Below are 26,797 nucleotides of genomic sequence, written 5' to 3'. Positions count from 1 at the left end.
CTATCTGATGCCACCAGGTTGCACCTTAGTCTGTTCAGGAGCTCAGTGATGCCCTGGTCCAGATCTGGGAGGAAATACCCCAGGACATCATCCGTCGTCTCAGACCCCGTTCACATTAGGTCGCTCCGACTTCGGGGGCGACCTGTGAAGTCACGTGCATCGGGACTTCGGCGCGACTTGCACAGACTTCATATAATTGAAGTCAATGCAAGTCGCCTCCAGGTCGCCCCGAAGTAGTACAGGACCCTTTTTCTAAGTCGGAGCGACTTGTGTCACTCCTATTAGAACGGGTCCTCTACTACTCAATGGACCCGATGGTGCGCGACTTGCCAGGCTGACCAAGTCACCTGGCAAGTCGTAATAGTGTGAACCGGCTCTTATTAGGAGCATTCCCCAGACATTATCAGGCATGCATACAAGCACGTGGGGGCCACAGTACCATTTTGAGTTGCTGCAATGAAATTTCAGCAAAATGAACTAGCCTGCGGCATAATTTTTTACTTTGATTTTCGGGGTGTCTTTGAATTCAGCCCTCTGTAGGTTAATAATTTTCATTTCCATCAAACCATGTGGCATCCTTTCATTCCTAACACATTACCCAGTCCATACCAGTATAGATCCTAACACATTATCCAGTCCATACCAGTATAGATATCCATCATGAGATTTTTTTCCCCCATTGCGATCCGATGTGTTTTCAAAGCATTCCTTTAATTTTTTTTGAGCAGGTGTATATATCTATATACACTGAGCGGCCACTTTTATTAGGTACACCTTGCTGGTACCGGGTTGGAGCCCGTTTTGCCTTCAGAACTGCCTTCATTCTGGTGGCATATATTTAAAGTGAAGTTCCGGCCTCGGGGGTCAATTTTAGCTAAGAATACCCCCCGGGTAGTCAGGGCTAGTGCATTCCACAATAGATAGCCTCTGTACTGTCCCGGGTCGCACTTACCTGTAAGAAGAAATACTTACCTTGAAAAGTTCTTCTCCAGCGATGCCATCTCAGGTGTGGGCAGCTGAAGCCGCAGCGTCCCTCTTCGTGTCCTCTTCCGTGACGTCGGAGTCCCACAATGCACTGCACCAGCCCCGCTCGTCACTTCCGGTGCGGCATGCCCAGAAGCTGTATAGCAGGAAATGACGTGCTTGCACCGGAAGTGACAAGCGGGGCCGGTGCAGGCGCATTGATTCCTGGGAGCGATGACGTTCAGCTCCCAGGAGTCATCGCAAACCGGAAGTGATGGCGCGGGCCGCGGCCGCAGAGGGAGGAAGTGGAAGGAAGGTGAGTATATTTTCTTCTATAATAAGGTAAGTGACCCAAAAAAAAAAATCGTCAGTATCCATTTCTTTTTCAGGTTGCAATTAGCAAACGGATCGCCCAAAATCGATTTTTTTCGATATGGAGGCCGGAACTCCGCAAGGTCTTGGAAACATTCCTCAGAGATTTTGGTTTATATTGAGATGATAGCATCACGCAATTGTTGCAGATTTGCCGGTGTTCTGCCGAAAACTCCAACTTGCCAAGAACTCCGATCACCTTACTTCCGGTTAGTGTACACCAGGAATATTTGGAGATTTCGACCACTTGGTGTTTTTACAGAACACCGGCAGCGTATACACTCTATTACACACTATAATGAGTGGACATTGCTAGTCTGCCCGCTAGTTGTCGCTGCCTTGAAGGTGACCATTTTGTTAGTTACTCGTGGGCGGACTAAAAGTTTCCACCCATTATAGCGTGTACCGGAGTGTATATGCTGCCGCCTGTTCTGTAAAAACAACAAGTGTTCAAAATCTCCAATTATTCCTGGTGTACACTCACCGGAAATAACCTCCTTTGAAGTTCTCAGCAAGTTGGGAGTTTTCGGCAGAACACCGTCTGCACATCCATGATTCGAATCTCCGGTTCCACCACATCCCAAAGGTGCTCTATTGGATGAGATGTGGTGAGTGTGGAGGCCATTGGAGGACAGTGACCTCATTGTCATGGTGAAGAAAGCAGTGGTGAGATGATTGGAGCTTTGTGACACGGTGCATTATCCTGCTGGAAGGAGCCATCAGAAGATGGGGACACTGTAGTCATAAAGGGATGGACATGGACAGCAACAATACTCAGGAGTGGGGTTTAAACGATGCTCAGTTGGTATCAAGGGGCCCAAAGTGTGCCAAGAAAATATCCCCCACACCATTACACCACCAGCCTGAACCGGTGATACAAGGCAGGATGGATCCATGCTTTCATGTTGTATACGCTAAACTCTGACCCTTCCATCCGAATGTCGCAGCTGAAATGGAGACTCATCAGACCAGGCAACATTTTTTTTTCTATTGTCCAATTTTGGCGATCCTGTGCGATTTGTACAGTCAGGGAAAAAAGTATTTGATCCCCTGCTGATTTTGTACATTTGCCCACTGACAAAGAAATGATCAGTGTATAATTTTATTGGTTGGTTTATTGTAACAGTGAGAGACAGAATAACAACAAAAATATCCAGAAAAACGAATTTAAAAAAAGTTATAAATTAATTTTGTATTTTAATGAGTGAAATAAGTATTTTATCCCCTATCAATCAGTAAGATTTCTGGCTCCCAGGTGTATTCTATACAGGTAACGAGCTGACATTAGGAGCACTCTTAGCCCCCGTTCACATCGGGCCGATTTGGCATGCCATTTGACATGTCAAATCAGAGCCTATTGCCCGCAACGGAACCATCTGAATCAGTGCGAAGTCGACTTTGCAACGCCACACCGATTCCCAAAAGTAGTTTCTGCACTCTTTTTAGCAACTTCGGGAGCGATGTCAATAGACATCTGTGCAGCAACCCGCACAGATGTCTGTCAAATCTCCCTAAACTCACACTGACATTTGGGTTTGAAATTGTGCGAGTTCATACCTGCCCTCAGTGTGAACAAGGACTTAAAGGGAGTGCTCCTAATCTCAGCTTGTTACCGGTATAAAAGACACCTGTCCACAGGAGCAATCAATCAGATTCCAATCTCTCCACCATGGCCAAGAGCTGTGCAAGGATATCAGGGACAAGATTGTAGACCTACACAATGCTGGAATGGCTACAAGACCATGGCCAAGCAGCTTGGTGAGAGGGTGACAACAGTTGGTGCGATTAATTGGAAATGGAAGAAACACAAAAAAACCCTTGGTCTGGGGCTCCATGCAAGATGTCACCTTGTGGAGTTTCAATGATCATGAGAATGGTGAGGAATCAGCCCAGAACTACACGGGAGAATCTTGTCAATGATCTCAAAGCGGCTGGGATCATAGTCAGCAAGAAAACAATGGGTAACACACTACGCCGTGAAGGACTGAAATCCTGCAGCACCCTCAAGGTCCCCCTGCTCAAGAAAGCAGATGTACAGGCTCATCTGAAGTTTGCTAATGAACATCTGAATGACTCAGAGGAAAACTGGGTGAAAGTGTTGTGGTCAGATGAGACCAAAATCAAGCTCTTTGGCATCAACTCAACTCACCGTGTTTGGAGGAGGAGGACTGCTGCCTATGACCCCACGAACACCATCCCCCACCATCAAACATGGAAGTGCAAACATTATGCTTTGGGGGTGTTTTTCTGCTAAGGGGACAGCACAACTTCACTGCATCAAAGGGATGATGGACGGGGGCCATGTACCATCAAATCTTGGGTGAGAACCTCCTTCCCTCAGCCAGGGCATTGGAAATGGGTCATGGATGGGTATTCCAGCATAATGACCCAAAACACATGGCCAAGGCAACAAAGGAGTGGCTCAAGAAGAAGCACATTAAAGAAGTTGTAAACCCTCTCTTAGAACTTGTACCTATAGGCAAGTCTTTTCACTCAACTTTAACTGGACTTTAAGCAATGCCTGAGTAATCTTGAGGTCTAAGGACCTCAAGTCGCATCAAAGTCGGACCAAAGTAGTGCATGGACTACTTTGAAGTCGCTCAGATATGAATGGCACTCATTTGCAATTACTTGTCATGAGACTTTGCAGTTCCAAGTCGCAGGACAAGTCACACAAGTGTGAAAGGGGCAAGTGTGAAACTGCCAATAAATGACACACTGCCACTAACTTACACTACCAGTAACTGACTGTGGTGGCTTCATTTTTTCTTTTCTTCTTTTTTTTTCTTCCTGGTCTTGGGATCCTTTCAGTACAACAATTTTTGTCCTAGTGTGACAATGCTAGCGTGGATATAGGATTACAGAACACCTCCCCTTCTCATAATCTTTATATTATGAGGAGGGGAGGGTGCTTTTGTAGTCAGTGCCAATGATGTAAGCTGAGCTGCGCATGCACAGCTCAGTTTACATGCCACAGAAGACGGCAAGCAAACCGGTAGGTGTCTTCTTAATCTCCTGGGAATATGACACACTACACACAGGGCCCCCCCATCTCCTGGTGATATACTGACACTACACACAGGAGCCCCCATCTCCTGGTGATATACTGACACTACACACAGGGCCCCCATCTTCTGGTGATATACTGACACTACACACAGGGCCCCCCCATCTCCTGGTGATATACTGACACTACACACAGGGCCCCCCCATCTCCTGGTGATATACTGACACTACACACAGGGCCCCCATCTTCTGGTGATATACTGACACTACACACAGGGCCCCCCCATCTCCTGGTGATATACTGACACTACACACAGGGCCCCCCCATCTCCTGGTGATATACTGACACTACACACAGGGCCCCCCATCTCCTGGTGATATACTGACACTACACACAGGGCCCCCCATCTCCTGGTGATATACTGACACTACACACAGGGCCCCCCCATCTTCTGGTGATATACTGACACTACACACAGGGCCCCCCCATCTTCTGGTGATATACTGACACTACACACAGGGCCCCCCCATCTTCTGGTGATATACTGACACTACACACAGGGCCCCCCCATCTTCTGGTGATATACTGACACTACACACAGGGCCCCCCCATCTCCTGGTGATATACTGACACTACACACAGGGCCCCCCCATCTTCTGGTGATATACTGACACTACACACAGGGCCCCCCCATCTTCCGGTGATATACTGACACTACACACAGGGCCCCCCCATCTTCTGGTGATATACTGACACTACACACAGGGCCCCCCCATCTTCCGGTGATATACTGACACTACACACAGAGCCCCCCATCTCCTGGTGATATACTGACACTACGTACAGGACCCCCCATCTCCTGGTGATATACTGACACTACACACAGGACCCCCCATCTCCTGGTGATATACTGACACTACACACAGGACCCCCCATCTCCTGGTGATATACTGACACTATACACAGGACCCCCCATCTCCTGGTGATATACTGACACTACACACAGGACCCCCCATCTCCTGGTGATATACTGACACTACACACAGGACCCCCCATCTCCTGGTGATATACTGACACACTACACACAGAACCCCCCATCCCCTGGTTATATACTGACACACTACACACAGGACCCCCATCCCCTGGTGATATACTGACACTACACACAGGACCCCCCAACTCCTGGTGATATACTGACACTACACACAGGACCCCCCATCTCCTGGTGATATACTGACACTACACACAGGGCCCCCCATCTCCTGGTGATATACTGACACTATACACACAGGACCCCCCATCTCCTGGTGATATACTGACACTACACACAGGACCCCCCATCTCCTGGTGATATACTGACACACTACACATAGGACCCCCCATCTCCTGGTGATATACTGACACTACACACAGGACCCCCATCTCCTGGTGATATACTGACACTATACACAGGACCCCCCATCTCCTGGTGATATACTGACACACTACACACAGGACCCCCATCTCCTGGTGATATACTGACACTACACACAGGACCCCCATCTCCTGGTGATATACTGACACTACACACAGGACCCCCATCCCCTGGTGATATACTGACACTACACACAGGACTTCCCAACTCCTGGTGATATACTGACACTACACACAGGACCCCCCATCTCCTGGTGATATACTGACACTACACACAGGACCCCCCAACTCCTGGTGATATACTGACACTACACACAGGACCCCCATCTCCTGGTGATATACTGACACTACACACAGGACCCCCCATCTCCTGGTGATATACTGACACTACACACAGGACCCCCCATCTCCTGGTGATATACTGACACTACACACAGGACCCCCCATCTCCTGGTGATATACTGACACATTACACACAGGACCCCCCATCTCCTGGTGATATACTGACACACTACACACAGGACCCCCCATCCCCTGGTTATATACTGACACACTACACACAGGACCCCCATCTCCTGGTGATATACTGACACTACACACAGGACCCCCATCTCCTGGTGATATACTGACACTACACACAGGACCCCCCAACTCCTGGTGATATACTGACACTACACACAGGACCCCCCAACTCCTGGTGATATACTGACACTACACACAGGACCCCCATCTCCTGGTGATATACTGACACTACACACAGGACCCCCATCTCCTGGTGATATACTGACACACTACACACAGGACCCCCATCCCCTGGTGATATACTGACACTACACACAGGACCCCCCATCTTCTGGTGATCTACTGACACACTACACACAGGACCCCCCATCTCCTGGTGATATACTGACACTACACACAGGGCCCCCATCTCCTGGTGATATACTGACACTATACACAGGACCCCCATCCCCTGGTGATATACTGACACACTACACACAAGGCCCCCCATCTTCTGGTGATATACTGACACTACACACAGGACCCCCCATCTTCTGGTGATATACTGACACTATACACAGGACCCCCCCATCCCCTGGTTATATACTGACACACTACACACAGGACCCCCCATCTCCTGGTGATATACTGACACTACACACAGGACCCCCCATCTCCTGGTGATATACTGACACTACACACAGGACCCCCCATCCCCTGGTGATATACTGACACTATACACAGGACCTCCCATCCCCTGGTGATATACTGACACTACACACAGGACCCCCATCTCCTGGTGATATACTGACACTACACACAGGACCCCCCCATCTCCTGGTGATATACTGACACTACACACAGGACCCCCCATCTTCTGGTGATATACTGACACTACACACAGGACCCCCCATCCCCTGGTGATATACTGACACTATACACAGGACCCCCCATCCCCTGGTGATATACTGACACTACACACAGGACCCCCATCTCCTGGTGATATACTGACACTACACACAGGACCCCCCCATCTCCTGGTGATATACTGACACTACACATAGGACCCCCATCTCCTGGTGATATACTGACACTACACACAGGACCCCCATCTCCTGGTGATATACTGACACTACACATAGGACCCCCATCTCCTGGTGATATACTGACACTACACACAGGACCCCCCATCTCCTGGTGATATACTGACACACTACACACAGGACCCCCATCCCCTGGTGATATACTGACACACTACACACAGGACCCCCCATCTCCTGGTTATATACTGACACACTACACATAGGACCCCCATCTCCTGGTGATATACTGACACACTACGTACAGGACCCCCCATCTCCTGGTAATATGACACACTGATTGCTCACTCATCTCTCTCCTCTATCTCTTTCCATAGGATCTGTTTTCCTCCTTTACTGACATGCAGCCAGCCAGTCCGAAGCCGGTCCGACACTCAGGCCGAAGGAGAGATCCACCTCGCCGAGAGCTGTGTGAAAGTAAGAATCATTTCCTATATCAGACATATTCCCAGCCTGGATTTTAAAGAGAACCTGTCATAACTAAGCTCCATTTTCAGGCTTAGATCCCTGGTGCCCATCCTGCATCCCTTGGACCTCAACGGTCTGTAGTGGGAACACTGATTAGGGTAATAGCATTGATCTCTAATAGCCTCATGTAACATTCCCAGTTTCGTATTGTCTTCTGCAACATATCCCCAGCCATAAACGTAGCATGTTCACACTCTCTGGTCCTTATTTCCTCTATTAGATCTGCAGTTTCTGACAGTCCTCTCAAGCATTACATATATTGAACATTACGTGCGGACGTTTGGTGATGTCAGGGGCCGCGTTTGAGGCTTTATTTAGCTCATTAGTTGGCCACATTCACATGAGTGATGGGGCGTAGATAGTTGAATGCATTCAAAGGCAGCTAAACACCGCCTCTGGACACACCAATACTCTTGTGCTATGACAGCAAACAAGCTGAACTCAGCCAAAACCCCAACCCTGGACACACATTGGCCAATTCAGAGACTCCATTCGCATGTAACCTTTCAGATGATGAACACGGGGGGACGTTGTTGGGGGAATAATGAACGTGGAGGGTTGTGAGAATAATGAACGTGGAGGATTGTGGGAAAAATGAACGTGGAGGGTTGTAGGAATGATGGACGTGGAGAGTTGAGGAAATAATGAGTTTGGGGAGGGTGGGGGGGGGGATAATGAACATCCAGGGACGAGGGAGTAATGAAACCACGGGTTGGGGGGGACTTATGAACATGGAGGGTTGGGGGAATAATGAACATGAAGGGTTGTGGGAATATTGAACATGGTGGGTTGGGGGAAAATTGAACATGGAGGGTGGTTGGGGGAATAATGGACGTGGAGGGTTGGGGGAATAATGAACGTGGAGGGTTGGGGGAATAATGAACGTGGAAGGTTGTGGGAAAAATGAGCGTGGAGGGTTGTGGGAATGATGAACGTGGTGGGTTGTGGGAATGATGAACGTGGTGGGTTGTGGGAATGATGAACGTGGTGGGTTATGGGAATGATGAACGTGGAGGGTTGTGGGAATTATGAACATGGAGGGTTGTGGGAATAATGTACATGGAGGGTTGGCGGAATAATGAGCATGGCCGGTTGTAGGAGTTATGAACCTGGCCGGTTGTAGGAGTTATGAACCTGGCCGGTTGTAGGAGTTATGAACCTGGCCGGTTGTAGGAGTTATGAACCTGGCCGGTTGTAGGAGTTATGAACTTGGAGGGTGGTTGTGGGAATGATGAACGTGGAGGGTTGTGGGAATGGTGAACGTGGTGGGTTGTGGGAATGATGAACGTGGTGGGTTGTGGGAATGATGAACGTGGAGGGTTGTGGGAATGATGAACGTGGAGGGTTGTGGGAATGATGAACGTGGAGGGTTGTGGGAATGATGAACGTGGAGGGTTGTGGGAATGATGAACGTGGTGGGTTGTGGGAATTATGAACATGGACGGTTGTAGCAGTTATGAACATGGAGGGTTGTGGAGAAATTTAACATGGCGGGTGGTTGGGGGAAAAATGAACGTGGAGGGTTGTGGGAATAATGAACGTGGAGGGCTGTGGGAATAATGAACGTGGAGGGTTGTGGGAATAATGGACATGGAGAGTTGGGGAAATAAGGAGTTTGGGGTGGGGGGGGATAATGAACATCCAGGGACGAGGGAGTAATGAAACCACGGGTTGGGGGGGACTTATGAACATGGAGGGTTGGGGGAATAATGAACATGAAGGGTTGTGGGAATATTGAACATGGTGGGTTGGGGGAAAATTGAACATGGAGGGTGGTTGGGGGAATAGTGGACATGGAGGGTTGGGGGAATAGTGGACATGGAGGGTTGGGGAAATAATGAACGTGGAGAGTTGTGGGAATGATGAACGTGGAGGGTTGTGGGAATGGTGAACGTGGAGGGTTGTGGGAATGATGAACGTGGAGGGTTGTGGGAATGATGAACGTGGAGGGTTGTGGGAATGATGAACGTGGAGGGTTGTGGGAATGATGAACGTGGAGGGTTGTGGGAATGATGAACGTGGAGGGTTGTGGGAATGATGAACGTGGAGGGTTGTGGGAATGATGAACGTGGAGGGTTGTGGGAATTATGAACGAGGAGGGTTGTGGGAATTATGAACGTGGAGGGTTGTGGGAATTATGAACGCGGAGGGTCGTGGGAATTATGAACGCGGAGGGTCGTGGGAATTATGAACGCGGAGGGTCGTGGGAATGATGAACGCGGAGGGTCGTGGGAATTATGAACGCGGAGGGTCGTGGGAATTATGAACGCGGAGGATCGTGGGAATTATGAACTCGGAGGGTCGTGGGAATTATGAACGCGGAGGGTCGTGGGAATTATGAACGCGGAGGGTAGTGGGAATTATGAAGGCGGAGGGTTGGGGAAATAATGAACGTGGAGGGTCGGGGGAATAATGAGTGTGGAGGGTTGGGGGGGATAATAAACACAGGGGGTGGGGAGAATAACTGGGGGTGTCAACGTTGTCATATTTCGGATTTGTATTGTCACAGAGGCTACGTGAGGTGACCAGTGGCTCGGAGTTCCTCAGACTCCAGGTGGAGAGCGGAGGCTGTTCTGGATTCATGTATAAGTTCTCTCTGGACTCAGATATGACAGAGGAGGACAGGTGAGGCGGCACACACAGGGTTCCTTGGAGGGGGCACTATTGTGTGGGCACTACATGTTCCAATAACATCCTTCTTTCTCTCGACAGGAAGTTTGGCACAGACGGGGCCCATGTTGTGGTGGACACGGAGAGCCTCCAGTTGGTGAAAGGCAGCACCATTGAATATTGTGAAGAATTAATCCGAAATTCCTTCCAGCTGGCACAAAATCCTCAAGCTGCCCAAGGATGCTCATGTGGTGCATCCTTCTCTGTCAAGCTGTGACATTCTGTGGGGGATATACAGGCCGACCCCCGAGGACTCTGCCAGTGCCTGTTCATAATTATGTGTATTATTATATACTCTTTGTAAATAAAACTTCTGACATGTACAGACTCAGCTTCACGCCAGCTCAGTCTGGCTCTCCAGGTAAAGGGTCAGCGATTGTGCAACACTGTAAGGGGAACTGCCGTCACACTTATCTGTTGTGCAAGAGAAGTGCTCAGCAGACAAACACTTCAGTGCAGAATGTGATGACTCGCCTTCTCCTGACCTCTCATGGGGGAGGGGGTATTGTGTGTCCCTGTTATTTACTTCTCTGATTAGAGGAAAATATTTTGTGCTTTCATCTGGACTTTTGAATAGAATCCTGGGACACGTGAGCTTTCTCTTGCTACCTGTTTTTTCAGTCGAGGCACCCTTTAAAATTATGGAGAGTCTCAAGGCACCGTTTAAAATTATGGACAGTCTCGAGGCACCCCATTCTAAAATGTAAAAAACTATTCTAATAGCTTTACATAATGCAGCAACATCCACATGTAGGATGTTAGAGATGATTTAGTCTTCCAAAGCCAATACACTTTTGCACACTGGTACTGACTAGTATTCCAATGTTTCTCTTCTCCCTCAATTTCTCTAAATCAGTCAGCTAATGTCATCCCAGTGTTGAGGGAGAGAGGCACAGGAAGGTCAAACAAGGATGCTGTTGAGGCAACGGAGATCCTCCTTATTAATGGATAATTAGAATGAAAGTGTCTAGAAAGTCATAATGGTGCATAACGAAAACCTGTGGCTTTGTGTAAATAAAATGCAGGCTTGAACTACCTGCTGGCCTGTATGCAATTTTTGATAAATTTGTAGGCATTTTGCCAAGGCATCCCTGAAGAAACCAAGGCACCCTGGTTGAAAAAGGCTGGTTTACATAGTAAGGTTGAATAAAGATACCCGTCCAACCAGCTCAACCTGAGAGAGCACGTGTGTTTATGTCACTACCATTTTCCTGTACATTGTGTTCCCTAAGAAACACATCTAAGGCCTCATGCCCTCTGGCGTGTATTTTTTCTGCCTCTAAACTATCCTGTACGTAAGCATATGTGTCCATGCACACCTAGGCGTTTTCAGGCATTTAGACGCAAAAAAAAAAAAAAGCCCACTGCCAGCGCGTCCAGGAACAGCAGCATTTTGGTAGAAGAAATGCTTGACATGCCTAAATGCGCGTTAATGCTAGCCATGCTTAGCGCTTGAGCATTAATTCATGTCAATGGCCAGAATAAATTATTCTGGCTAATTAAATAAACGAACACCCAAGCACTTGATGCGCCTAAACACGTTACATGCGTTTACAGTGCCAAGTGTTTTTTCTGCCAGAAGGAAAGGTGTCGAGAAGAGATGGCCAAAGCGTCCAGCGTGCATGGGGCCTAAAAGTTTTTTGAACGGGTCTACACTCTCTGCTGGCACCACCAACAGTGGAAGGGAGTTCCACATCCTTATCGCTCTAACCCCTTACACAGTTTAAGACTGAAAAAGTTTCCTCCCAATGCTAGAGTCGGCATTCAGGGATTTGTATATTGCTATCATATCCCCTCTTAAGCGTCTCTTCTCTAGGGAGAATAAGATTAATGTTTGTAGTTGTTCCTCATAACTGAGTTCCTTCAGCCCCTTTATTAGCTTTCTTGCCTTTCTCTGGACTCTCTCCAGTTCAAGGAGATCCTTCATAAGGATTGGTGACCAGGACTTGGGAACATATTCAAGATGTCACTCTTTTTACATGTCTCAGCACAAAACAGAGTACACTGTTTGTGGAATGGAGAGGTTGTAATCTCAGTACTCTCTTCGGGGAAATGGAGAGGTTGTATTCTCAGTGCTGTCTCCGGGGAATGGAGAGGTTGTATTCTCAGTGCTGTCTCCGGGGAATGGAGAGGTTGTATTCTCAGTGCTGTCTCCGGGGAATGGAGAGGTTGTATTCTCAGTGCTGTCTCTGTGGAATGGAGAGGTTGTATTCTCAGTGCTGTCTCTGTGGAATGGAGAGGTTGTATTCTCAGTGCTGTCTCCGGGGAATGGAGAGGTTGTATTCTCAGTACTGTCTCCATGGAATGGAGAGGTTGTATTCTCAGTGCTGTCTCTGGTGAATGGAGAGGTTGTATTCTCAGTGCTTTCTCTGTAGAATGGAGAGGTTTTAATCTCAGTGCTGTCTCCGTGGAATGGAGAGTTTGTATTCTCAGTGTTGCCTCTGTGGAATGGAGAGGTTGTCTCAGTGGAATGGAGAGGTTGTCTCAGTGGAATGGAGAGGTTGTATTCTCAGTGTTGTCTCTGTGGAATGGGGAGGTTGTATTCTCAGTGCTGTCTCTGTGGAATGGAGAGGTTGTATTCTCAGTGTTGCCTCTGTGGAATGGAGAGGTTGTATTCTCAGTGTTGTGTCTGTGGAATGGAGAGGTTGTATTCTCAGTGCTGTCTCTGTGGAATGGAGAGGTTTTATCCTCAGTGCTGTCTCTGTGGAATGGAGAGGTTGTAATCTCAGTGCTGTCTCCGTGAAATGGAGAGGTTGTATTCTCAGTGCTGTCTACATGGAATGGAGAGGTTGTATTCTCAGTACTGTCTCCGGGGAATGGAGAGGTTGTATTATCAGTGCTGTCTCCCTGGAATGGAGAGGTTGTATTCTCAGTGTTGTCTCTGTGGAATGGAGAGGTTGTATTCCCAGTGCTGTCTCCGGGGAATGGAGAGGTTGTATTCTCAGTGCTGTCTCTGTGGAATGGAGAGGTTGTATTCTCAGTGCTGTCTCCGGGGAATGGAGAGGTTGTATTCTCAGTGCTGTCTCCGGGGAATGGAGAGGTTGTATTCTCAGTACTGTCTCTGTGGAATGGAGAGGTTGTATTCTCAGTGCTGTCTCTGTGGAATGGAGAGGTTGTATTCTCAGTGCTGTCTCTGTGGAATGGAGAGGTTGTATTCTCAGTGCTGTCTCTGTGGAATGGAGAGGTTGTATTCTCAGTCCTGTCTCTGTGGAATGGAGAGGTTGTATTCTCAGTCCTGTTTATGGTGAATATATGGGCTGCATGCTCAGTGCTGTCGCCTGTGAAAATCGATAGGCTGATTGAATTCTAAGTGTCATCTCTGGTGAATGGATAAACTGCATCTTCAGTGCTGTCTCTTATGAATGGATAGGCTGTGTTCTCCATGTTGTCTCTGGTGATTGGATAAGTTTTATCTTTAGTGTTCTCTCTGGTGAATAGAAAGGCTATATTCTCAGAACAATCTCTCTTCAATGGATAGGCTGTATTTTATGTGCGGCCTCTGGTGAATGGATAGTCTGCATCAGGGGTGTGTGTGTGCGCGCGCACATGTGCAGTTTAAAAAATGTTAGCACTCATAGTACAGATCTGGTCACATGGAAAATAATCAACATAGGTGTCTCGGTCCACCGATGAAAGCAAATCACGGCCGCTGGAGGGGCTCACAAGACTGGGGGAGATGTAAAGGCGGTCCGACCCCAAGCTGACATAACTTCCACCCTATACCCACAGGGTCCTGGAACTTCTCCTACAGCCCTGTGAGCACCTCCAGTGCCCCTGATTTGCTAACATTGGCAGACTGGTACGCCTATATAGAATATTTTGCATGTGGCCAGATATGTACTGTGAGTTCTAAGATTTTTCAAACTGCCCACTAGATGGCACTTTTCCCTTTCTATACACACAGAAGCGGTGGGGGAAATTGCATGCGATTCAGGCAGGAATCACTGCATTGCTGTTCAAATCGCATGCGACTCTTTGCAGTGTGATTCGCGCCAATTGTTTGTGTATTGACACAAATTGCACTGGAAAGTATCAGTACTCAGTATCGGCAAGTACTTGACCGAAAGTATCGGTACTCATACTCGCTGATTAAAAAAAAAAGTACCGGTGCAACCCTTGTCTGCATTCTCAGTTTGCTTCTTGTGCACTCTCAGTGCCGTCTATGGTGAATGGATAGTCTTCATTCTCAGTGCCGTCTATGGTGAATGGATAGTCTTCATTCTCAGTGGTGTCTCTGGTGAATGGATAGTCTTCATTCTCAGTTTGCCTCTTGGGAATGGATAGGCTGCACTCTCAGTGCTGTCTATGGTGAATGGATAGTCTTCATTCTCAGTACTGTCTCTGGTGAATGGATAGTCTTCATTCTCAGTTTGCCTCTTGGGAATGGATAGGCTGCACTCTCAGTTCTGTCTATGGTGAATGGATAGTCTTCATTCTCAGTGCTGTCTCTGGTGAATGAATAGGCTGCGCTCTCAGTGCGGTCTCTGGTGAATGGATAGTCTTCATTCTCAGTGCTATCTCTGCTGAATGGATAGTCTGCACTCTCAGTGCTGTCTCTGGTGAATGAATAGTCTTCATTCTCAGTGCTGTCTCTGGTGAGTGAATAGTCTTCATTCTCATTGCTGTCTCTGGTGAATCAATAGTCTTCATTCTCAGTACTGTCTCTGGTGAATGCATAGGCTGCACTCTCAGTGCTGTCTCTGGTGAATGGATAGTCTTCATTCTCAGTGCTATCTCTGCTGAATGGATAGTCTGCACTCTCAGTGCTGTCTCTGGTGAATGAATAGTCCTTATTCTCAGTGCTGTCTCTGGTGAATGGATAGTGTTCATTCTCAGTGCTGTCTCTGGTGAATGGATAGTGTTCATTCTCAGTGCTGTCTCTGGTGAATAAATAGGCTGCATTCTCAGTGCTGTCTCTGGTGAATGGATAGTCTGCACTCTCAGTGCTGTCTCTGGTGAATGGATAGTCTGCACTCTCAGTGCTGTCTATGGTGAATGGATAGTTTTCATTCTCAGTGCTGTCTCTGGTGAATGAATAGTCTTCATTCTCAGTGCTGTCTCTGGTGAATGAATAGTTTTCATTCTCCGTACTGTCTCTGATGAATGCATAGGCTGCATTCTCAGTGCTGTCTCTGGTGAATGAATAGTCTTCATTCTCAGTGCTGTCTCTGGTGAATGGATAGTCTTCATTCTCAATGCTGTCTCTGGTGAATGGATAGTCTTCATTCTCAATGCTGTCTCTGGTGAATGGATAGTCTTCATTCTCAATGCTGTCTCTGGTGAATGGATAGTCTTCATTCTCAGTGCTGTCTCTGGTGAATGAATAGTTTTCATTCTCCGTACTGTCTCTGATGAATGCATAGGCTGCATTCTCAGTGCTGTCTCTGGTGAATGGATAGTCTTCATTCTCAATGCTGTCTCTGGTGCATGGATAGTCTTCATTCTCAATGCTGTCTCTGGTGAATGGATAGTCTTCATTCTCAGTGCTGTCTCTGGTGAATGGATAGTCTTCATTCTTTTTAGTGTTTCTGTTGTATGGATATGTTGTACTCTCTGGACTTTCTCGGGTAGATGGATAGGCTGCATTCTCAGTGCTGTCTCTGGTGAATGAACTGTGTACTAGTTGGGCGTAGTTATATTTTGTGTGGTCCTTTGGTTGCATTGGTTATATGGCTGGTTTTAGTCCAGATTTTCTGACCACTTGTGTAAGATTTGCACAGATTTATTTTAAAGCAGTATTAAACTCAAAAGCAGACATTTTATTATATTATATGAAAAAAATACCAAAGGTGTGAACACCCAGAATGATCACAGCGCACCAACCCCTTGGACTGAAACTGCCCCCAGTGGTCTAACTCAAAGAATGGCCACAATACGAGGTGATAGCAAAAAGTTTTGAGACTAGTTTGTAGCACGCCAACAGATGGCAGCACAAGGCTGTACACACAGTCCCAGGAAGCACAGACCCTCATAAGTCAGTGTGCCAAGGGCATCATCCTGTGTACATCGGGAGCTGTGCAACTGGTGCTATTCAGACTGCATGCGTTACCACGTCTGCAAGTTCATGATAGGCCGGAAGTTAGAGCAAATGTGAAATTCTGTGTGAAACTGGACAAATCTGGCACAGAGACGTTTGACATGATTCGGCTATTCGGTTTACCACAATGCTGCAATGAGTCATTCGAGTTGTTTTGAGTGGCACGCAAGCTTCAAAAAAGTGGAAGAACATCACTGGAAGACAACGAGAAATCAGGAATACCTTCAACGAGCTCAACCCCTGAAAGTGACAAAACCATTCAGCAACTAGTGCATGATGATCGTCAGGGAACAATCCAAAAATGACTGCCATTGTGGGTGTGTCATACGTAACAGTCCAGGCAATCTTCGCATGTGATTTGAACATGGGCCGTGTTTCTGCCAAGTTCCTCCCCACGGCACGCTGACAGAGTTCTTGGCAGACTTTGACGCTGCTCCTGGGTCAGCAGATGTGGACAGAATGACACCAGTTGCGCAGCTCCCGAAGTACACAGGGCGATGTCTTTTGGCACGCTGACTTAGGGCTCATGTACACTACAGCTTCTAATCTTGAGTTTAGGAGCTTTTGACATTTTTTCTGCCAAAGCTCCTAAACTCAACTGCATAAAAGCCTATGTGCCCATGTACACATAGGCTTTTACAAGAGTTTAGACGCTGCTGCAGTTAGGCAATGTTTAACCACTTCAATACAGGGCACTTTCCCCCCCTTCCTGCCCAGGCCAATTTTCAGCTTTTAGCGCTGTTTCATTTTGAATGACAATTGCGCGGTCATGCAACACTGTACCTAAACCAAATTTATGTCATTTCCCCCCACAAATAGAGCTTTCTTTTGGTGGTATTTGATCACCGCAGGGTTTTTTCTTTTTTGCTAAACAAATAAAAAAAACACGGAAAAGTTTGAAAAAAAAATTTTTTTTTGTTTATGTAATACAATTTTGTAAATAAATAAGTTTTTTACTGCACTGATGAGCACTGATGAGACTGCACTGACAGGCACTGATGAGGAGGCACTGATAGGTAGCACTGATATGCAGCATTGGTGGGAACTGATAGGCGGCACTGATAGGCGGCATTGATGGGCACTGATAGGCGGCACTGATGGGCACTGATAGGCGGCACTGGTGGACAATAATGGGCACTTGTGGGCGGCACTGATAGATAGGGATGATGGGTACTGGTGGGCAGCATTGATGGGGAGGGCAATGGGGGGCTCCCTGAGCCCTGATTGCCATCCCTGGTGGGCATCACTGGGGTCATGGGTGGGCATCCCTGGTGGTTCTAGTGGCACTCCCCCCCCCCCCCCGAGGGTCTGCATGGTAATCAATGATCTGATTACCAGTGCCGACCCCCCCCTGTCAGAGGAGCCGCCGATCGGCGCTCCTTTACTCGTGCCTGCGAACTGAGGAAAGCCGATCAACGGCTCTTCCTGTTTACTATGTGACCAGCCGTGATTGGACACGGCTGATCACATGGTAAGGAGCCTACGTCAGTAGGCTCTTTACCAAGATCGGAGATGCAGGGAGTCAGTGTGACAGGGGGCGCGCAGAGCGCATTATCCTGCCGCCGTCATATAATGTCCGGTCAGGATAATGCAGCCACATTCCCGCCGTCATTTTGCTATAGGGCGGGCGGGATGTGGTTAACCTTCTCCTGAATGCGGAAGAATCGCATTCAGGATAGGAACATTTTGACCGCCGGCCACAAAACGTAGCAAATCGCTGTAAAATCACGGCAAGATTTTGTCTTGTTTTCTCACAGCCGGCAGTCAACCTAGTCTGTGTACATGAGCTTTTATGAAGGTCGGTTCTCCCTTTCACTGTGCGTGCAGCCTTGTTCTGCCATCTGTTGGTGTGTGACAAAACTAGCCTAGAAAGTTTTTGATACCACCTTGCATATACTGTACACTCACCGGCCACTTTATTAGGTACATCTGTTCAAATGCTTGGTAACACAAATCGCTAATCAGCCAATCACATGGCAGCAACTTAATGCATTTAGGCATCTAGATGTGGTGAAGACGATTTGCTGAAGATCAAAATGAGCATCAGAATGGGGAAGAAAGGGGATTTAAGTGACTTGGCATGGTTGTTGATGCCAGACAGGATGGTCTGAGTATTTCAAAAACTGCTGATCTATTGGGATTTTCATGCACAACCATCTCTCGGGTTTACAGAGAATGGTCCGATAAAGAGAAAATATCCAGTGAGCCGCAGTTGTGTGGAGGAAAATGCCTTGTTGATGTCAGAGGAAAATGGGCAGACTGGTTCCCAATAATAGAAAGGCAAAGGTAACTCAACCACTCGTTACAACCAAGGTATGCAGAATACCATTTCTGAACACACAGCACATCGAACCTTGAAGTAGATGGGCTACAGCAGCAGAAGACCACACCCTGTGCCACTCCTGTCAGGTAAGAACAGGAAACTGAGGCTACAATTCGCACAGGCTCACCAAAATTGGACAATAGAAGATTGAAAAAAAGTTGCCTGGTCTGATGATTTCAGCTGTGACATTTAGATGGCAGAATTTGGCATAAACAACATGAAAGTGTGGCTCGATCCTGCCTTGTATCAATGGAGAGAGAGTATTTTCCATATGGCACATGTATAGGGAGTGTATGTACTGTAATAAGGATGTATTTAGGGGTTGTATATATTTTATGTGGGGATGTATAGAGTTAATATACTGTATAGAAGATGTATATATATCTTCATATACAGTAATCCATTACGTTCCGGACCCACCCGCGAAAAGTGAAAGTCCGCGAAATAGAAAAACCCTATTAAAATACACTGTAGGCATGTTTTTTTACTGTCACTGTACGTGTAAAAGCATTTTAAGGTCTTTAAACACACTTTTAAAACAATAGAAACTCATTTAAACACAAAAAAGATACTGAGAGACAGAGCAAGAGCTATGGAAAACACAAAAATATTTCATTTTTAATGATTTATATAGTAAAATAACATTACAGAAAAAATCCCAATATACCGGGACCGCAAAAACTGAACCGCGATGGAGCGGGGGTTTACTGTACATTAGCTCACAAAAGTGAGTACACCCCCCACATCTTTTGTAAATAATTTATTCTATCTTTTCATGTGACAACACTGAGTGCCGGTTCACACTATAGCGTGTGCGGCGATCGCATGTAATATCGGAGCGCACTGCTCCTTCATTACATGCGATCGGATGTGCAGTGCACTTTGTATGGCTAAATTCGCACTGCACCCGCACAAAAGTCGCACATGACCCTTTTTTTCAGCCACATCAGGATCGCACAGTGGTTCACACTTGTGTGATCCGATCCTGTGCGAACTGTCAGATCGCACTGCGATATGCGATCAAACTGGGGGTGTCGTTAACATTTCATTGACACCCCCTGCGTATCGCATATGGAAGTGTGAACTGCCAGATGTGCGTTTGCGATGCGGGAACAGGCTGCGAATTTGCAGCCTTCCCGCATCGCACAAGTGTGACCCGTCACTGAAGAAATGACACTTTACATTGTAGCAAAGTAGTGAGTGTACAGCTTGTATAACAGTGTAAATTTGCTGTCCCCTCAAAATAACTCAACACACAGCCAATAATGTCTAAACCGCTAGGCAACAAAAGTGAGTACACCCCTAAGTGAAAATGTCCAAATTGGGCCCAAAGTGCCAATATTTTGTGTGGCCACCATTATTTTCCAGTACTGGAGTTCCACCCTAAAATTGAAGTTCCGTCCATCTTCTTGGTCCGGGTCACCTGAAACACAAATGGATAATCGCAATTTCTTTTTTTTTTTTTTACTTACCTTATTTTAGAAGAAAGTATACTCTTCTTACTTCCTCTTCCTCCCCTCGGCGGCCACGGGCCGTCGTCACTTCCTGGCTTGCAATGATTCCTGGGAGCTGAACGTGATCGCTCCCAGGAATCAATGCGCCTGCCCCGGCCCCGACGTCAGTTCCGGTGCAGGCGCCGTCATACCTTGCTAAACAGCTTCTGGGCATGCCCAGAAGCTGTGCAGGGATGACGCTGCAGCCCCGGAAGTGACGGCGGGGCCGGCGCAGTGCATCGTGGGACCGAAGAGGACGCAGAAGAGGATCGCGCTGGCTTCAAGCTGCCCACACCTGAGATGGCAGCGCTGCAGAAGACATTTTCAAGGTAAGTATTTCTTCTTGCAGGTAAGTGCAACCCGGGACAGTTCAGAGGCTAGCCATTGTGGAATGCACTAGCCCTGACTGTCCCGGGGGTATGTTTATGTATTTTTTTTTTTTAGGTGGAACTCCGCTTTAACCCTCTTGGGCATGGAGTTCACCAGAGCTTCACAGGTTGCCACTGGAGTCCTCGTTCACTCCTCCATGACATCATCATGGAGCTGGTGGATGTTAGAGACCTTGCGCTCCTCCACAGAATGCCCCACAGATGTTCAATAGGGTTTAGGTCTGGAGAAATGCTTGGCCAGTCCATCACCTTTACCCTCAGCTTCTTTAGCAAGGCAGTGGTCGTCTTGGAGGTGTGCTTGGGGTTTGTTATCATGCTGGAATACTGCCCTGCGGCCCAGTCTCTGAAGGGAGGGGATTAGGCTCTGCTTCAGTATGTCACAGTACATGTTGGCATTCATGGTTTCCTCAATGAACTGTAGCTCCCCAGTGCTGGCAGCACTCTTGTAGCCCCAGACCATGACACTCCCACCAAAATGCTTGGCTGTAGGCAAGACACACTTGTCTTTGTACTCCTCACCTGGTTGCAGCCACACACGCTTGACACCGTCTGAACCAAATAAGTTTATCTTGGTCTTATCAGACCATAGGACATGGCTCCAGTAATCCATGTCCTTAGTCTGCTTGTCTTCAGCAAACTGTTTGCGGGCTTTCTTGTGCATCATCTTTAGAAGAGGCTTCCTTCTGGGATGACAGCCATGCAGACCAATTTGATGCAGTGTGCGGCGTATGGTCTGAGCACGGACAGGCTGACCCCCCCACCCCTTCAATCTCTGCAGCAATGCTGGCAGCACTCATACGTCTATTTCCCAAAGACAACCTCTGGATATAACGCTGAGCATGTGCACTCAACTTCTTTGGTCGACCATGGCCAGGCCTGTTCGGCCAGGCCTGTTCTGAGTGGCACCTATCCTGTTAAACCACTGTATGTAATGTATCTTGGCCACCGTGCTGCAGCTCAATTTTTAGGGTCTTGGAAATCTTCATATAGTCTATGCAATCTTTATGTAGAGCAACAATTCTTTTTTCAGATCCTCAGAGAGTTCTTTGCCATGTGGTGCCATGTTGAACTTCCAGTGACCAGTATGAGAGAGTGAGAGCGATAACACCAAATTTAACATACCTGCTCCCCATTCACAGCTGAGACCTTGTAACACTAACGAGTCGCATGACAACGGGGAGGGAAAATGGCTAATTGGGTCCAATTCAGACATTTCCACTTAGGGGTGTACTCACTTTGTTGCCAGCGGTTTAGACATTAATGGCTGTGTTGAGTTATTTTGAGGGGACAGCAAATTTACACTGTTATACAAGCTGTACACTCACTACTTTACATTGTAGCAAAGTGTTATTTCTTCAGTGTTGTCACATGAAAAGATAGAATAAAATATTTACAAAAATGTGAGGGGTGTACTTACTTTTGTCAGATACTGTATAGGGGGTATATACTGTATAAGGGGGATGCATAGAGCATACTGTATATACTGTCCGGGGGGGGGGGGGTTTAAAAACTTTATAATGGATTTGGAGTCGATATATATGGTATAGTGGATGTATAGAATTTATATATACTCTATAGGGAGTGTATATACTGTATGGCGTGTATATACTGTATGGGCAGGTATTTTCTGTATGGCAAATGTATAAGGAGTATATATGGTAAAAGTACTGTGTGGAGAGATCAGTCAGGGAGGGAAAAAAAGTATTTGATCCCCTGCTGATTTTGTACGTTTGCCTACTGACAAAGAAATGATCAGTCTATAATTTTAATAGTAGGTTTATTTTAACAGTAAGGAATGGAAAAACAAAAAAAAATTCAGAAAAACACATTTCAAGAAAGTTATAAACTGATATGCATTTTAATGAGTAAAATAAGTATTTAAGCCCCTATCAATCAGCAAGATTTCTGGCTCCCAGGTGTCTTCTATACAGGTAACGAGCTGAGATAAGAAGCACTCTCCTAAAGGGAGTGCTCCTAATCTCAGCTTGTTACCTGTATAAAAGACACCTGTCCACAGGAGCAATCAATCATTTAGATTCCAATCTCTCCACCATGGCCAAGACCAAAGAACTGTCCAAGGATGTCAGGAACAAGATTGTAGACCTACACAAAGCTGGAATGGCTACAAGACCATCGCCAAGCAGCTTGGTGAGAGGGTGACAACAGTTGGTGCGATTGTTTGCAAATGGAAGAAACACAAAATAACTGTCAGTCTCCCTTGGTCTGGGGCTCCATGCAAAATTTCATCTCGTGGAGTTTCAATGTTCATGAGAACGGTGAGGAATCAGTCCAGAACTACACGGGAGAATCTTGTCAATGATTTCAAGTCAGCTGGGGCCTTAGTCACCAGGCAAACAATTGGTAACTCATTATACCATGAAGGACTAAAATCCCCCTGCTCAAGAAAGCATATGTACAGGCCCGTCTGAAGTTTGCATATGAACATTCAGAGGAGAACTGGGTGAAAGCGTTGGGGTCAGATGAGACCAAAATCTAGCTCTTTGGCATTAAAGTGGATGTTAAGCCACTTATATAAAAAATGATGTAATCCCCTCTGTAATAGAGCAATAAGTGTCCCTGTGCCTGTGTTATAGAAAAAATATGCAGATCGGTACCTAAATCAGAGCAGCTTGTGGTGCTCAGCTGACCCCTCTCTTCTCTACCCAGCTGACAACTCCAGTGGGTGGGGCCTAGCACTGCCGCTGACGTCAGTCGGGAAGAGAGTAGAGAGAGTGCCAATCGGTCACGTGATCACCGGGAGCCGCTCTGATATAGGTACCGCTTGCATATTTTTTCTTTAACACAGGCACAGGGGAACTTATTGTTCTATTGCAGAGTGGATAAGTTCATTTTTAAATAAATAATAAGAGCAGCAGGAGTGGAGGGACGGGCAGTGACGAGCAGGCAGGCAGGGAGGGGGGAGAGGAGGACAGTGCAGGGCTGCGGATGACCAAGACACGTAAACTGACCACGGTGTCAGGGCTCAGCAGCCATGATACACTGTGGTCAGTTTACAGGGGGAAGTGTCCCTGTGCCTGTGTTATAGAAAAAATATGCAGATCGGTACCTAAATCAGAGCAGCTTGTGGTGCTCAGCTGTCCCCTCTCTTCTCTACCCAGCTGACAACTCCAGTGGGTGGGGCCTAGCACTGCCGCTGACGTCAGTCGGTAAGAGAGTAGAGAGAGTGCCAATCGGTCACGTGATCACCGGGAGCCGCTCTGATATAGGTACCGCTTGCATATTTTTTCTTTAACACAGGCACAGGGGAACTTATTGTTGTATTGCAGAGTGGATAAGTTCATTTTTAAATAAATAATAAGAGCAGCAGCAGTGGAGGGGCGGGCAGTGACGAGCAGGCAGGCAGGGAGGGGGGAGAGGAGGACAGTGCAGGGCTGCGGATGACCAAGACACGTAAACTGACCACGGTGTTAGGGCTCAGCAGCCATGATACACTGTGGTCAGTTTACAGGGGGAAGGGTAAAAACTGTCAGGATCAGCCAGGTTTTTTAGGTGATACATGGGCCCAAATGACACAGCACAAGCACTGTGCTGTATTAAATGCTTTAGGGAACAAGATTTTTATTTTTTTTTAGTAACAAACGCTTTAAAGAGGTTGTAAACCCATACAACTTTTTTTTTTTGCAACCTGTAAGAGAAACACATAATGAGCTAGTATGCATCGCATACTAGCTCATTATGCAATACTTACCTTAGAACGAGCCCCAGCCGTGCCGCCCGCTTACCTGTATGACGGGCGACATGTCCAGTTGCCCGTCTTCCGGGATCGCGGCATCCGACCATCTGATTGGCCGGAGCCGCGGTGACGTCACTCCCGCGCACGCGCGCGGGAGCCGACAGTCACGGCACGGGGGGTCTCTGAAGAAACGGCACCAGCGGCCGTTCCTTCAGAGCGCATTCGCCAGTGACGTCACTGGCTGCATGTAAGGTAAATATCTCCTAAACGATACATGTTTAGGAGATATTTACAGTACCTATAGGTAAGCCTTATCATAGACTTACCTATAGGTACAACTTGCAGAGGAGCGTTTACTTCCTCTTTAACTCAACTCGCTGTGTTTGGAGGACGAGGACACGGAGACACGGAGGTCGAAACATTATGCTTTGGGGATGTTTCTCTGCTAAGGGGACAAGACAACTTCACCACATCAAAGTAATGATGGACAGGGCCATGTACCTTCAAATCTTGTAGTTCATGTAGTTTGGGGTTTTTGTTTAGTAACCTCTGGTCCTCCAATACCCCCAACAGGTGGATTAATCTGCCACAAGGTCAGTAATCTCCCAAAGGGAAGTCTGCCAACCAGACTGGCCCGGGATGGACTAAAACTGATATGAGGGGAATTTTTAAAATCTGAAGCATATGTGCATGGCAACCAATCAGCTTCTAGCCTTCGTTTTCAAAGCATACCGCAACAAGCTAAAGATAGACACTGATTGTTTGCCATGCAATGCTGCTCCACATTCTGTCGGAGCCCAGTTTTGACCTTATAGTGTTTTGTAGCTCTAGAGCACAGGTGTCAAACACAAGGCCTGTGGGCCGAATCCAGCCCTCCAGGCCATTTTATGTGGCCCTCACACCTCTCCTGTAGCTGCAGGAGAGCTCCAGTCCTCCTCCAGACCTTATACTTTCTGCTTTTCAGCAATGCCTCCAGCTTCTTCCCAGCAGCACCACAAGGTAAGAGAGGTGCACTGTGATGTAAGGGAGGGTGGGGGACTCAATTTCTGATGGTGGAGAGGCAGTGACAAGGATACCCCCACTCATTGAATATTATAGTGAAGCAGGCATAGTCCATTCTCTACCTTATATATGTCAGAGCCTTCACATCACTTAATCGTAGTCTTTTTCTGGTTCTACATGGGGGCAGCTAGTCATCTACCAGGTTGGCATTCTGTCCGGTCAGTTCTATAGTGTTCTGTCTGTTTGAGACCTGACCGGCTTCAGGAGGTTGGCATTACTGGCCCCTGCTCTGATCCCTTTCATTTCCATGGTGCGTTTTCTCTTCCATATACCCACCAAGAATGTCGTCTTTTCCTCTAACCTCATCTGACCAGTCAGATTTCCTTATCACTCGGAGTATCATTCATCAGTCTGCTAATCAAGGTCTCCCATTTCCTCTGCACCCACCAATCAGACTTCAGCATCCTGGGAATAAAGGGAGGCTTGCGGTGAAGGAGGTCTGTTGTTTATTGGGTGGTCAAAACTGTCTGCTGGTTAGGGAGTCAAATTCAGGATCTTTGTGATGGTGTGAAGAATCAGCCAGGTTCTGCTGCATTACCACGTGGAGATGGTATTGGCCTGATGTATATAATCTATATGGTGCAGAAATGGGTAGACCTTGAATAAATCATGGGATTATTTGCGGTTCTGGGTGTTTTAGGGAATGCTTTGTCTTCTAGCTGTGCAGCACAGAGCAGTACATCAGCAGACTGGTCCATGTGAACTATCGGAAGGTGAGGACCCAATATCTGCATCAAATTTACTTCATCAGACAAGTCTACTACATAAAGAGCATGGAGCACCGCCATATCGATAACCCATATGTTCTGTTGCACTGTCTGTGTGCATGTGGTGGGGAGCACTGTTGGTGGGTTGTTGGTTGTGTGTGTGGTGGGCTATGGACGGATCAGACCCAGATACATTTTTGCTGAACTTTTAGGGGAATTAATTTTTGTGTTTCGGGAATCAGAGGATGTGGAGTGTCTGTGCTGGGAACTCAGGTCAGTTTATCACTCTTATTGGTGGGCCATAAACAGTGAGGTCTCCTAATTTCACCCAAAAATATATCTGAATTACCCTCTAGTTTAGTATGCCCATCCAAAAGCTCAGCAATAATAACTCCGGGTCGCACTCTGAATGTATCAGCCAAGTCTCAAAGTGAAAGTAAAAGCTTCAGCTGTAGTCTCTGCCTGTTGACCACACCTCACTGACGCGTTCTATCGAAATTGGGTTTAGTCATAGAGGTCTTGACGACTAAGCCAAATTATGTTGAAATGCGGCAGATGGGTATGGCCAATAGGCTGGGACTGCATAAGACAATTAGAG

The 26,797-nt window shown here is 47.1% G+C and overlaps 2 protein-coding genes across 2 annotated transcripts in view; one reads left to right on the top strand and one right to left on the bottom strand.

Moving 5' to 3' along the window:
* ISCA2 (iron-sulfur cluster assembly 2) overlaps positions 1-10,717 on the top strand; it is a gene marked incomplete at its 5' end in the record, with an annotated part of 16,669 nt that extends 5,952 nt beyond the window's left edge. The window contains 3 exons of the mRNA XM_082275855.1: positions 7,663-7,773; positions 10,334-10,449; positions 10,537-10,717. Of these exons, the coding sequence (XP_082131981.1) occupies positions 7,663-7,773; positions 10,334-10,449; positions 10,537-10,711 (402 nt within the window). The 3' untranslated portion in view covers positions 10,712-10,717. The remainder of the gene's footprint in view (positions 1-7,662; positions 7,774-10,333; positions 10,450-10,536) is intronic.
* The window catches only part of NPC2 (NPC intracellular cholesterol transporter 2), a 59,929-nt gene that overhangs the window by 21,110 nt on the left and 12,022 nt on the right, over positions 1-26,797 (bottom strand). The window lies entirely within an intron of this gene.

This window comes from Pelophylax lessonae (assembly GCF_965119305.1).
Source record: "Pelophylax lessonae genome assembly, chromosome: 13".
NCBI lineage: Eukaryota > Metazoa > Chordata > Amphibia > Anura > Ranidae > Pelophylax > Pelophylax lessonae.
The sequence above is the reverse complement of the archived record's forward strand: the minus strand, read 5'-3'. Positions and strand labels throughout refer to the sequence as shown.